The sequence below is a fragment of the Athene cunicularia genome (assembly GCF_003259725.1).
Source record: "Athene cunicularia isolate RWA chromosome 3 unlocalized genomic scaffold, athCun1 chr3_part1, whole genome shotgun sequence".
NCBI classification, from domain to species: Eukaryota; Metazoa; Chordata; class Aves; order Strigiformes; family Strigidae; genus Athene; species Athene cunicularia.
Window position 1 is genome coordinate 70,070,069 of NW_020799097.1, and position 13,316 is coordinate 70,083,384.

At 38.0% G+C, this 13,316-nt stretch overlaps 1 protein-coding gene across 3 annotated transcripts in view; it reads right to left on the reverse strand.

Moving 5' to 3' along the window:
• The window catches only part of CCDC170 (coiled-coil domain containing 170), a 42,759-nt gene extending 29,516 nt beyond the window's left edge, over positions 1 to 13,243 (reverse strand). Inside the window, exons 1-5 of one of the 3 annotated variants that reach the window (XM_026845996.1) lie at positions 13,190 to 13,243; positions 11,757 to 11,833; positions 9,633 to 9,660; positions 6,172 to 6,303; positions 2,604 to 2,860 (exon numbers count right to left, since the gene is read on the reverse strand). In XM_026845996.1, the coding sequence (XP_026701797.1) occupies positions 2,604 to 2,860; positions 6,172 to 6,303; positions 9,633 to 9,660; positions 11,757 to 11,833 (494 nt within the window). In that variant the 5' untranslated portion in view covers positions 13,190 to 13,243. Of the gene's footprint in view, positions 1 to 2,603; positions 2,861 to 6,171; positions 6,304 to 9,632; positions 9,661 to 11,358; positions 11,489 to 11,756; positions 11,834 to 13,189 lie in introns of those variants that run through there. The other 2 variants (XM_026845997.1, XM_026845998.1) reach the window with 2 other exon arrangements.
• Positions 13,244 to 13,316: the final 73 nt, after the last annotated feature.

Genomic DNA, 13,316 nt, shown 5'->3' on the forward strand with positions numbered 1-13,316 from the left:
GGCACAGTGCCTCACAGCTTCCTCACCTCCCAGCACCCTCCTCTCCTCTATAGCCCCAGCAAAACTAAGCTGTGAGATGGTCGCTAAACTGCTGTGTGAGGAGGAGTATGTCAGAAGTGAAAAGGTATGAGGCTCCAGATGTGCCATACATACATGCCTATATGTTAGAATATTGTAGGAGATTGACAACCAATCCCATGAACTGTTCTGTGGCTCTGAAAAATCAAGGCACATCACACACAGAACCATACCTGCTTCTAAAAATAAACAATCTGAAGTACAAAGCACATACTTGACAAGTCTACGATAATTACCTCCAGTAGGGCCATAAAGGTGCTAGCACCTAGAAAATAGGCAATTGGGCACAAAAAAGTAGAACGCAGCTCTTTCACAGTTTTGCCAGCTCTCCAGAACTAATGAGCAAAAAGAAGGGGAGGAAAAGGGAAAAAAAAAGCTTTTCACAGTTCAGGCTCTAAAAATACCTTGGCAATAGAACCTATTGAGTAGAAAAGTACCATTTTCAGTAGGAGAGGTGTACAACTTGGAAACTAATCACAGAATTTATTAAACATTTTTTACTATATTCCTAGGTATAGAATGTAACTGTGCATTTCACGCCTTCTGGCTTGCTCTTCCCTTTTATTTGTGGTTTTCAGTGAAAATCTTTCTTGAATACCTGATTAGGATAGGTCATGTGCCACATGATACTAAGGTGGCCAGACTAAGTGACTAAAGCTCATTAAGTCAATATGTTGATTAGTATTAAGTGGCACATGTAACCATTAGCTGAGGATGAGAAAAAGCTTTGAAAACATACACTGTAGATTCATGACCAATCAAAAATGTTTATTCCAAAAGAGCAGGCTCACCCTCCCTTTGGCCATTCCCTTTTGCCAGCACTCTAGTGGTACACTCGGTGCACAGCAAACTGGACCTGGGATTGGTAGAGCTAGAAATTAAGCTTTTTATTTTGCTCATTTCTCTCTCACAGCACTTCCCTTGTCCCAACACAGACAGAAGTGCCAACACAAGTGTCATTGGCAAAACAAAGCAGCCAGGACCCCACTGGGAGTGACAGCACAGATTTATGCCACATAAAATTGATCATATCACTGTAATGATTAGGCTAGTATGATACAGTATTTTGGTAGTTTTCTCCCAGTGAGTTAGGCAACAGGCTAGGAGGCTTTTCTTCCTTTAATTTTCTCACAGAAGAAGCATTTTAAAGAATCTTAACAACCATTATGTCACAGACTGTGATGTTTTCTATGTTACTAGGATGCATAATACATTTCTTGTCTTATCTCCTCACTTACACTGGGATCATATCTAAAATCTTTGGTGATCAACATCAGCACTCTCCAGGCAGGGCTTTTGGCAAATCAGCTGGTAACAGACAAGAGCACCGCAATAGATTTCTCCAGACCTTAAAATAATTTAATTATCCACTTCTAATGCACAAAGCCTGGAAGAGCTGTGTGAAATACCAATTTGGGAAACACAGACATCTGGTAAACACTCACCTTGCTCTTAACTAGACAGTATTGAAAGAGACATAGATATTAGCCTTCTAATGGTGGGAAAAAATCCATTATAAAAGTCTACAAGGTGTCTAGCACTAGGTGTCTAGTAATGACTGACACTGACTTTGGAATTTTAGAGCTCAGAGTATTTTCACATGAATCAATTTTATTTGTGATCAACATTGGTATCAGTCTCGATCTCACAGACCTCAAATATCAGCACTTATGCAGAACTGACAGATCAGTGCTCTGACACACTATACTAAGAAGAGTATAGTTAAAGATATTATCTTTAAAGGAAAGTTTTATTAAATCAGTATGCACATTAAAAAACCAACAACCTCCACCACACCACCACCAACAATCACCCCAAAAAAACCCACGCAGCTAACCAAACCATTAACCAAACATAAACGTGCCCCCTTCAGGATGCTACTAACTAGGAATTACACATATTTTCTTTATTACACTGCTAATGTACAGCTTTACACTAAGGAAGAAATTCACTTGACACTGTTCCAGTTCCAGCTGTGACACAGAAGAGGGGAAAAGGGACTGGAGCAGTGCAGCAACAGTCACTCACCACTGTACAGTCCACATAGCATGTTGAGTGACAGGTAAATGACTGTAAAAGATGCCACGTGATAAGGACAGACCAGGGCATTAGACCATAGTTGCAGATACTGCCCATCACAAGCACGCTGTAAAAGGCACAAAAATTTGCCTCAGTGCCATACATGGAAATATCTGAATGAGGACACCGAAACTATCATTTCTACTGTGTTCAAAGAGCTCTCTGTGCTCATTTTTTGTAAGCAATGAGGTTACTCCAAGCTGATGCAATACAATTGTTTCTCCTCCAAAGGAAAAAACTCTCAGAACCCCATTTATGGGCTAACAACTCAAACCAGAATTCAAATTTCAATACCTTCCAGACACTCAGGTACAACAGTTGTGCAAGGCATTATAACAGAGTTATGATCTGCAATAGTCTCTTCACTGACATACTTTTCTGCATTGGCAACTGCACCCTTATGTCATTCCAAACAAAAATTGTTTCTCAACTCACAAGAATCTTACTTAAGTTTAGTATTTTGCTCATGAAGCTCCTCCTTCAGTTCCCAGTTTTCCTTGAATGCCACCCGAGCTGTCAGCTCAGACTGGTTTTTAGAAGTGGTGAGCACAGACGCCTCTTCCTCCATCTCCTGAATTCGGTTTTGCAAAGACAGGAGGTGAGACATCTGTCTAGCATTGTTTTCCTTGAAGCTTTCAGCTTCAGCCTTCAGCTCTTGAAAAGAGGCTTCCTTAGAGACCATTCTGGACCTGAGTTCAAGAAGCTATAGATAGGGAGAAAATTCATTAAAAAAGGAAGAATAATTTTGCCCAGGCTGAAACTGCTGACTGCACTACAAGTTTAGTAATGTGTCAAGAAACACATTTTCAAACAACTCAGAGTCTTCTATCACTACAAGACTCAGTGGACGGACACAACTTTATTTTCATATGACCATGAAAAAGCAATAGAAGAGGTCTGTAAAAACAAAAGCTGTTCTTGTGCAATACAATACAAATTTTCAAGACAATCTCTTAGAGGAAGATAAATTGATTTGCAAACTCAGAATTTAGGAAAAGTCCACCTTAAATTTTGCTGCGCAACCTTAATTCACCTCCCTTGTGCATCTGCATTACAATACAGTTATTAACATCACTATTCCATTTTTTTTGCCTGCCTCCTCCCTGCTCCCAGTTCTGGTGCACAGTTCCACACATGATCTATAGCTACACTGAGTTGTAACAGCAAAGTATCCAGTTGTATGAGGGTGGATCCTTTTGATGATTTGCAGCATATTCAGAGGCAAAGAAATTTTTGGACAGTTGTGCTGTTAGGCAACCTCTTCTCATCTTATGCAAATAGTTATTTTTTGGTCTGATAATCCAATTAAACATAGCTGGATTTACACAGAAACGGCAAGAGGACCTTTTAAAGGGTGGGAGGAGAAACATCACCACCAAATGTCAAGGACCTGTTCCAGCGATGATGCTAGAGCTTCCCAACACTTCATGGAGTTCAGTTGCTTTTCTCTACTTTCCCGTCTCTTTTTTAGTTAAAAATACCATTTTGCATTGAACTATTTCTGCTACAAGCTTCTGTACAAGACTGAGCTTGAGGCAGACACATCAGGCACATAAAATTTCAGTGGTTTACTTTGTTAAAAGGAACAAGTAATTTAAAGCGGATTTTTTGTCACAAGTGTTAAAGCATGTTTCAGCTTCCCTGACAACTCCGTTTATAAGCAGCAAGGTGCAATCCGAAGCATTTATCTCCTATTACATAAAATTAACAATCAAGTAATTAAGCCACATTAACTGCTCCTTATGATGTGTGCTAGGGCTTTTAATTTGTGGCAAACATTTTAAGGCAATAAATATTTAAGACATTAAGCTTCAATTTGGGACTTAAGGGAATTCACTGCTCTGCCAGAGGCTTCCAGTGTGACCAAACCCAAAATACCTGGAGAAATTCCAGGAGGCCAGTGAGCTGACTGAATGGCAACTGCCTTGGAAAAGAAAGGTCCCACTTCTGCTCCCAGCCACACACGCCTGTCCTCTCCCTTGCACCAGCTCTGGTATTTGACTTTACAAACAACTTAACTAACGCAGCTGACAAAAAAGAATTCACTTTCTACAGAGGAGTAAGAGGGAGGGGAGATGGCCACGTCATAGAGAAAAGGCTAACACTGAGGAGTCAGGTAGAAGGATCATTCTTGCAGCAGCAGCATAGTCTCTGATGATCTTATGCTTCACATGCAAGCACTGGTTTATGGGACACTTTGGAGCTGACATAAAGCAGCACTGATTTTGAGAAAAGCAGCTTTGCCTCTTCACAGGCTCACAGGCTTCATTTCCATAGCCCACCCTCTGTGCTAGCAGAAGCACTTATATGGCTACAAGATGAAATAAGATTGGGAAACTGATCAGGCTAAAAACCAACCCAGAAGGAAAGGCATTATTTTTCAGTTGCATCAGTTCCCCAACAAAACAGTGCACCGTAAAACTACACATACATCTGTGCCAGCACAAGGGATGGGGCAGTGTGGGGAAGGAAATGAGCAGCTGAAGGAACAATAGGATTGCTTTGCTTGGCAGCTGGACCAAGCTATGGTAGCTTAAAGCATTCATAACCTTAAAATTTCTCTGTGGTTCAACTCCCCATCTGCAAAATGTGTTATTTTTTCCTCTGTCCATTGTCTTTGTGGTCAGTTCCAATAGCAGAAAAAGCAAGAATAATCCCATATCATGGGTTTTACAGAGCACTCAGCAGAACAGGGCTCTGACCTCAGCTGGGTCATGAAGGTCTTTATTAACAAGAGCATGAACAGCTGCTTTCTTGACTCTTCTTTTGCTTATGCAAGCACAGTGCTGAAAGAATCTATAAATCAGTCAGTCATGCTGGCAATAAAGCCATTCAACATTTCCAGTAATAAATTCTTTCTATGAGAATGTGAGATTCTGTATGGCTTTTTAAAACTGAAATTTAAAGCACTGATCCTGGATAGCCATTACATGCAGGGGAACTCTGCAGTAATTTCAGGATTAACTGGTCAAATTCAAGCTCAGTCAATGGACACTTACCCCTGTAGTTCTGGCTGGATACTGTATTAACAATTCATTCTCCTGTAATATTACATGTTTATGCTGTCTCTCATATTGAGCAACCCACAATTAAAAAAAATTTATTTCATCGATAGTATTTTTTTATGTTCAAGTGCTATGCAAGTACATCCCAAAGCACTTTACTATGTGCAATAGAAATACACATTTGTAAAATGCATAGATGTTGAAAAAACTAGTTGGATAGATGTTCACAATTTTCCATTGAACTTTATGTATCTATGTATATTTATGAATATATACACCTGAATATATATGTATGAAAATCAGAATAAGCATTTCATGTCTCCTAAAGGCAAATTTGATTCGATTTTAAAACTGACCACTGACCACATTGCTGAATTGGATCAAATCAACCTTAGTTCATCGTATGATGTTTTTTTGGGTTTTTTTTTTAAAAATAGTGTGAAAATACAGAAACTGTAAAAATTATCCTCTAATAAATCCTGTCTCTTGAGAAGTAGCATCTGCACAGCAGAAACAGCAGAAAAGGATGTGTGTGCATTCTTCAGCCTCTAGTTACAATCAACCTCATTCGCTCAAACACAACTTCAGTGGTGATGAAAGCAAAGCAAATCTGGGGAGCTGTAACTTAACGGAGAAATGGATGAGGATGGGCAGTTATATCTTAACTCACCAGCAACAACAGGAGGACATCTATTACAACTTTTATACAACCACAATTTAGAAATATTAACTTTCAGATTTAATTAAAAAAGATTGCATTTAGATGATAATGATGATAAAAAGCTAGACTGCTTTAAATCTTTCAAATATAAACTCATAATTAGTTCTTGAACACAGAAACAAGCAGAGTAAAAATCACATGGAAATTCTAAAAAGGTTATGAGAAAAAAAAATTCTGTACCAAAAGCAAGAAATTTTGGACTTTCTGCAAGCTTTCTATTCTCTGCAGAAAGTGACTGTAGAGAATCCTTAAGTTTGGAGAAAGTTTTGAAAGTATTTTTAAATGTACCTCTGACTGGGCAAAATCATACTTCACTGAAAGTGCTGCAAGTTCACTCTGAGCAGTTTCAGCTGCAGCTCGATAGTGATTCATCAGCTCTCTAGTGACAGGAATATCCAAAAGAACATGATCATGAGATTCCTGGGAAGACAGCATGAAAACAAAACCGTTAGACATCAAATTTCTTGAACATTTTTGCTTCAGTCCTTTTTTTGTTGATTAAGCTACTCAAGGGCATTTCTTCAAAATATGTTACTGCTAGAGTAACTGACACTTACTGAAAAATAGGATAAACACTCACTTTTCTACCAGTCACCACTTTCATCTGCAAGTTCAGTCACCAATACCAGTGCTAAAGTATATGGGCATGTAAAATCTTCCCCTTCAACAATCCCATGGCCTCCCACTATTTTCAGCTCAGGTTATTTCCTGCAGTTTCTATGTATTTAGCAACATTCAGAAGGTCCCTCTTCTACAAACTTACCCAGTCACTCCTTCAACCCATGTAAACTTTAACCCAAAGGGAGTCCTCAGGTGTCTCTTACGCGAAGAGCCAATTTGGTTTCTAGACTTCAGTTACATTGCCCACCCCCTCATTTTCATTTTGGAAGAAATGGCAAAAAAAAAAAAAAAGCAATGGCTATCAATCTTCTCTGTGCCACTTATGATTGATTTTGCAGATTTCTACACAGTCTCTCTACCAGGTTGAAGAGACCCACGCCTATTCAGACACTCCTACCTGCTCCTCAAAGTCACTTTTTGGCTTTTGTATTTGTGCTCTTACTTCTCATCTGCCAAGGCTAAAGGTCCTTTTGCACTCCATCACCTGGACATAATTTCAGCATTCTGAATGATGTTTCTCATCCCTGGCAATCACCATACTGGCTTCCTTTCACCCTTTTTCAAGCCCTTCTGATAGATGGCAAGAACTGGCTCTGCACTTCTAGCACAGTCTCCTTCACCCCACTTGTACAATCCTTTTACCTGTGCCTTTTAGACTCTTTATAGTAAGATTTCTCATTCTTGTGTGGTTCTGCTCTTCTACAGAAGAGCAGAAATGTGGTGGATTTCTTTGCCTTTGTTACTTAAATTTTTCCTATGAAAATTCAGACCTGAGATCTTGATAGGAATTTCATTAGAAAATTTTTTTCTATCGATATTGACTACAAAATGATGAAATCTAACATCTCCAGAACAAGATTTTGTTTAGGTGATGTTGGAAACACACATGGCAGAGGACAGAGCATGAGATTTGTATTCCATCAGCTCCCACACAGGACAAACAAAACTGCCATTCTAGTGCATTTAGGCATACATTACAAAATGCAAATCTCCCCCAGTTAATGACAGGTATTCCAATGGAGACAGAGACAAGATGTCTTCACTTCATGTTCTACTACATCAGCATTCGTTTCCACGCCAAGATAAATTACAAGTTCAGCTCCTACCCATTCTGAATAGAAAACAATTAACAGCATTCTGAATAGGTGAACATCTAGTAAAATAAACCTCACCAAGAAATGCACACAGAAATCCCCGTGAATCAGGCAAAACTACTAGTTTGGACTGTAGTAGAAGATAAATTACCTCAGATTAGTTTCTATAATATTGTCAACTCTTTTCTTTAATCTTTCTTCAATGCACTAGTACACACTGGATTAGATCCATCAAGTTTAATTGCATTCATCTTCCTCAAAGATGCTCAGCTGTGCTCTTTCACAAAGGAGTTGCCACTCTCATCAAGCCAGACTGATACATGTAGTACAGCTCACGGCCATGTACAACATAGCACACAATCTCTGAGATAAAAGGGCTGCTAATTTTCTCAACACTTTATCACCATTCTGAGGGAGTAAGGGAAGGTATGTGCTGTCTCTTTGCTACTTTGTCTTCCTTTTTGTTCTACTCCACTTTTTTCACATTGTACAACCACATTAAATTCTTTGATGTGGAGAGGGTTTTTTTCAGGCCTCCAAAACCATGGCTGCAGCTTGCAAAGAGTAACACTGTGCATGTTATTTATGTATGTTATTATATTTATTTTACTATATTGATGTATGTTTTCTTTTTCTTCCCTAAACACAACCACTTCTGACTACAGAAAGAAGGAATACATCTCAAAAACTGATGAAATAAAAAAATTTCAGAGCATACCTGAGTAAGGAAGACCCCTGCTCAGCAGCAATAATCAACATGTGAAAACCCTTTGCAGATGGAAATTCTGAAACCTGCATGTCATACAAATCTAGATTTTAAAGTGACGAGCACTTTAAAGATGCAGATACACATCCAGAGGCTTTAAAGAGGTTTAAATGAAGCCAGGTGCAAAAGTCAATGGGAATTACCATTTCATTCAATTACAGTCTTAGTGAGATTTACAAAAGCAGATTTCTGCATCCTCCAGTGCCTCAGTATCTACAAAGCTAATCATACATGGTGACACCATGCTAGGAAAGTTGGTATGATATGAAAGTTGGCAGGGAATGTACATGCCTTAATATTTAAGTAAACGGTTTTCTATGTTTTGTTAAGCAGCCATTCACAAGACTGATCATTAATCACACCTGTAGCAATGCAATTAATTGGGCATGACTCTACTATAGGAGTAAAATCTGTAATGCAGATGTGGCACTTTTGTACCTCTGGAAAAATTCAGATTTGTAATGTCTCATGAGTACTATGTAGATTATACTGATTACTGTTAAGAGAATAGAATGAATTAAGTGTTAAAAGAATAAGAGGAGTAGACAGGAGAAGCCTTAATATATTATCACTCAATCAGCAATAAATAGTCTAGCTGTTGAGTGTTTCTCCTATTTACATTATTATCTTCTTTGATCCCTTTGCACTTACCTACAAGACAATGAAGGTTTCATTTCACTTCAAATACTAAACAGAAGCTAAACCTATAATACGTAAGAGTAATATCTACTTGTACCTTTGGATTTATTCGCAATAGGCATTCTTTAGAAGATCAACAACATAAGGTCGTTGTTGTTATTGTGGGGTCTTTTGTTTTCATTTTTTACCAGATAACCATTTTCACCTCCCTGGAATCCGGCCTGCAGTTGGCAAACTTCATCAGATTCAGGAAAAACAGAACTTCAACAAAATTCACTAGTTTTATACCTCACTGTATACTTTGAAATTGGCCAACTGTTCAAGTCATTCACTCCTGTTCTGCTTTTGTCAGCTTTTATTTCCTGCTACATTTCTTATTTCAAATCTGGCAAATGCTGCCATCACTGACATGGCCCCCTCTTTCCCAAAACATTTTTTTTTTCCATCTCTATTGAAACAGAAAGCCCTCAGTAAGCATTTAAGCACTGATCACGACTTGAGTGACTTGCTAATGCATTGCCTCTTGCCCATAGCAGAATGCCACAACTCAGGGCAGGGATTTCTCCTTCCTGTTTCCAAAGCACCTAAGCATGTTGGCGTTGGCATACCAAGAATAATGACTCACAAACCTTTGTCGACTCCATTCTTCCTTTGGTTCTACAGAACAAATGGGGGGAAGAGGAGAAGAAAGGTTGAAAATTAAATAGATTTGCAATATGATGACACATGACATTAATTTTTCACAGACCTGCTTTACCATGTCATAGGTTACCATCAGCAAAGTAGGACATAGAAGCAGAACACTGTAAGTTTCTCTAGTAGCCTATAAGCTTTGACAGCCTCCATAATATTCAAACCCGCATCTAACTAAAACAGACATCTTAACTTTGACTTCTCTGGGTTACATTCACTAGTTCAGCTAAACAGTCAGGCTTTGTACAGTGATCGCTTCCTGTTGACACTGCTTTTGATGTGCTCCAACTTTTTATTTTACCTCTCTTTTTATCCTGCATCTCTTCTACAATGATAAATTTAAAAAAAAAAACCAAAAACAAAAACAAACCTGAGCAAAAAATCATGTGATCTGTCTTAACTAAACTACATCTTTTTTTCTCCTCAGATGTTAAGGTAACTAGTGGGCCCTTTTTACATATAAGTTTATACAGAACTTAGTACAGTGAGCTATTCAATAACTTGTATAAATACCAGTGCCATAAGAGTTTATATTCTGAAAATAAACAAAATGAGATATTCTTAATATGTAATATTTCTTCCTAAGACAAATTAATATTCATTATGTACGTGCATAAACATTGCTCTAATTTCTGAAAATACAATGCAGCAGCACAGTTTATTATTATTTGATGCAGTCAGAATAAAGATGACATCCAACATGAAATACTGGGAAGAATGTGCAGTTGAAGAATTTCCACACAGAATTTATCTCCCTGAGAATTCAAAAGGAAATGTTAGTCCCCAAACTTGCTGTTGGATCTGTGGGAGGCTAAGGTGCTCTTCAGGACAATGAGGAGCAAGAGGAATTCATTGTGTATGGGCTGAACTAAATCGAAAAAGAAGCTTGAGCATTGTTTTGATTGTAACTATTCTAACTACAGCTAGAAACTTAAAAGTTTGTTGCCTTCACAACCTCACTAGCTTAATTTTTCAATTAAACAATCAAAACATGTTCTAACAAGGCCATTTTCAAAACTATCTTGTATAAATTGATTTTAAAAGAAAATTCTACCTCAGTATGCAGGGAATACCAATTTTATTTTGCAAAATAATCTATCCTAGTATAAAGGAAGAAAAGTTTTAGAATATGTTTCTTTTCATAAAATCTACAGGATAATAAGCAAATTTTATATAAGTTACATGAAAATCAGGCACTGGACAGTTTTTAGAAATTCATTTCTGAATCAAATGGAGGAAAGGTAGGTAGCACTTGCCTATTGCATATTTTACTTGGTAGCGGTAGCTAGCCAGCCAGCCAGCACACACATTGCTTCAGAATAGCCACAGCAGCTACGCACAGCAATAAGCTTGATAAGGGAGAGCCACTGTTACACAGTGGGTCAGGTTTTGTTAACACGTGCAAAAACAGACTAAAATGAATCGGAGTCACTTAGGGGGAAAAAAATGGTTCGCAAATTAACCATCTTGCATGTATATTTTGGGTAAAGTTGACTTCTTTCTAGATAATACTTTGCCCAATTTGCCTATCAGAGATTTCAAAATGTTTGTCTTGATAATGCTTTATTAACATAAATCAAGATTTGCAAGTAGCATTTCAAAATCATTTCTGTTCTGTCAGTTTCTCTTTCACATGATAAAATGCCAGAAACACCCAATTACTTCTGATCACTTCCTGCTCAGTGAAGTCTTCCTTTCCCTCTCTGATTTCTGCCCATAACTAGGCCCAGCTCTTTGCTTGAAGTTTGTGCAAGCAGTTCTGAAAAGTTCTTTTCTTGTCGTTGTTATATGTCTGTGGAGTTTTTATGAATTATTGTTCCAGAAACATGTAAAACTAAGTGAAGTGTTCTCAACAACTCAAATTACCAAAGAGATTTTCTAAATTCCTTTCAGAAGGGTACTGCTTAGCTCTGCCCTCCTCCCTTTGCAGTAATCATTTAAAGGTATTATTGAAAGATAAAAAACACTCTCTGCTGTTGTTCATCTACTGAAGAAGCCACTTTCAAGTTGATTAATAGGCCTGAATGAAAGTTTCATGACAATCAAAACTTTATTCTTACCCTCTAGTACTACAAGCAGTAGTTAAAGCGTTTTCATCTTTCATTTTCTTCTCTGTCAGGATGAGGTGACCTTGCATCTAAATATAATAAAGGCATTTAATACAATGAAAGACAGAGTCATCTCAAGACAATTACAGAGATACATCACCTATTGTAAATATTACTTAATATGTTGTTTTACTTCATCCTTTGCCTGTATGGCTAAATTAAGGAATTTGGATCTTCCCTACACTTTTTCTCACAGCTTTTCCAAAATTAATAAGAAGGAACTGCTGTGTTTAATCTCAGAAGAATAAAAAGGGAAATTGCCAAGACAAAATTTAGGAGGAAAATGTAACAAAAGTGCTTATGCAGGGATTTTTGCAAAACACTTGTTTTTCTACTGGTTTTACTTTATCAGTGCTGAATAAATAACATTTGTGAGAGAAAAGCTTAAATGAAGAGATTTAAAAAACAGACCATCATGCAATGCCAACACTCTTGCAATTTTCCTACAATGCCTACTATACTATACTACTGTCAATGAAAGGCAGTATTTTAGATATATTTGTGTTGGTATATACGGAGTTAAGACTGATTACTGCTGTAGTCTGATTTATCATTTGCAACCCACATTTTAGAAATACATGGTTTCTAATGTGCTCTTGAGTCAGGAAAGTAACATTCACAAACTATTTGCCTTCAGGTCAGTAGGATGTGAAGCAAATTACTGTCAACTCTGTAACCAAGCAGAGCTAACAAAAAATTCGTAGTAAGGTCAAAACAGTTGTATTTAATATAATGGCAGTTGATTTTGCCATTACAAAGTACCAAAATTCTGTACTTCTTCTCTCAGAACAATACAGCATAATTACAAAATTGATGTTCAACTATTAAGGAGATGCTGAGCTGTCCACACACTTAATAAATTGTTTATCCTTTGGAATATGAAACTGTTAGAAGTTTTCTACTGTATCTTTAGTACAAGAGTTTGATCCTTCTAAGCAATATCCTGGAGTGTCTCCTTTAAATTCACATCAAAGCCAGCAAACCAGTTTCAAAGGCAGAAGAAATTCTTAGATAACTATAAATTCCTACTCTATGATACTCCCTTCTGCAACACTTTAATAAGAAAAACCTTTCATCCTTGAATTTGTAAAGATAAGCTATAATGATCAACTCAAGTTCATTGAGCTACAACTGAAGTGCACGTCTACCGCCGCGTACAGCTCTGCAGCTGCGTAAGTTTTTTTTATAAAACAAGGCAAAATTAAATTTAAAACTGAAAAGATAACTTGCAAGGGGGGAGTTACAGCCAGCCTCAATGTCAGTCACCCTCCACAGAAATAGCTATGGAAGACCGAGGAAGGGAGGGTGGGATTTTTCAAAAATCGGGGCTTTATTCTCTAATAGGGGAACTGTGAAAAAAACCAACTAAACCAACCCCCCTCTACCCTTTCCGTCTTCCCCTCCGCTGCCGCCAGCTTTGCCCTGGGCCGGACAGCGGGTCCGGAGCGCGCCCCGGGGGCTCTCACGGGAGCCCGAGGGCGCTTTGCAGCGGCCCGGCCCAGGCGCCTGCAG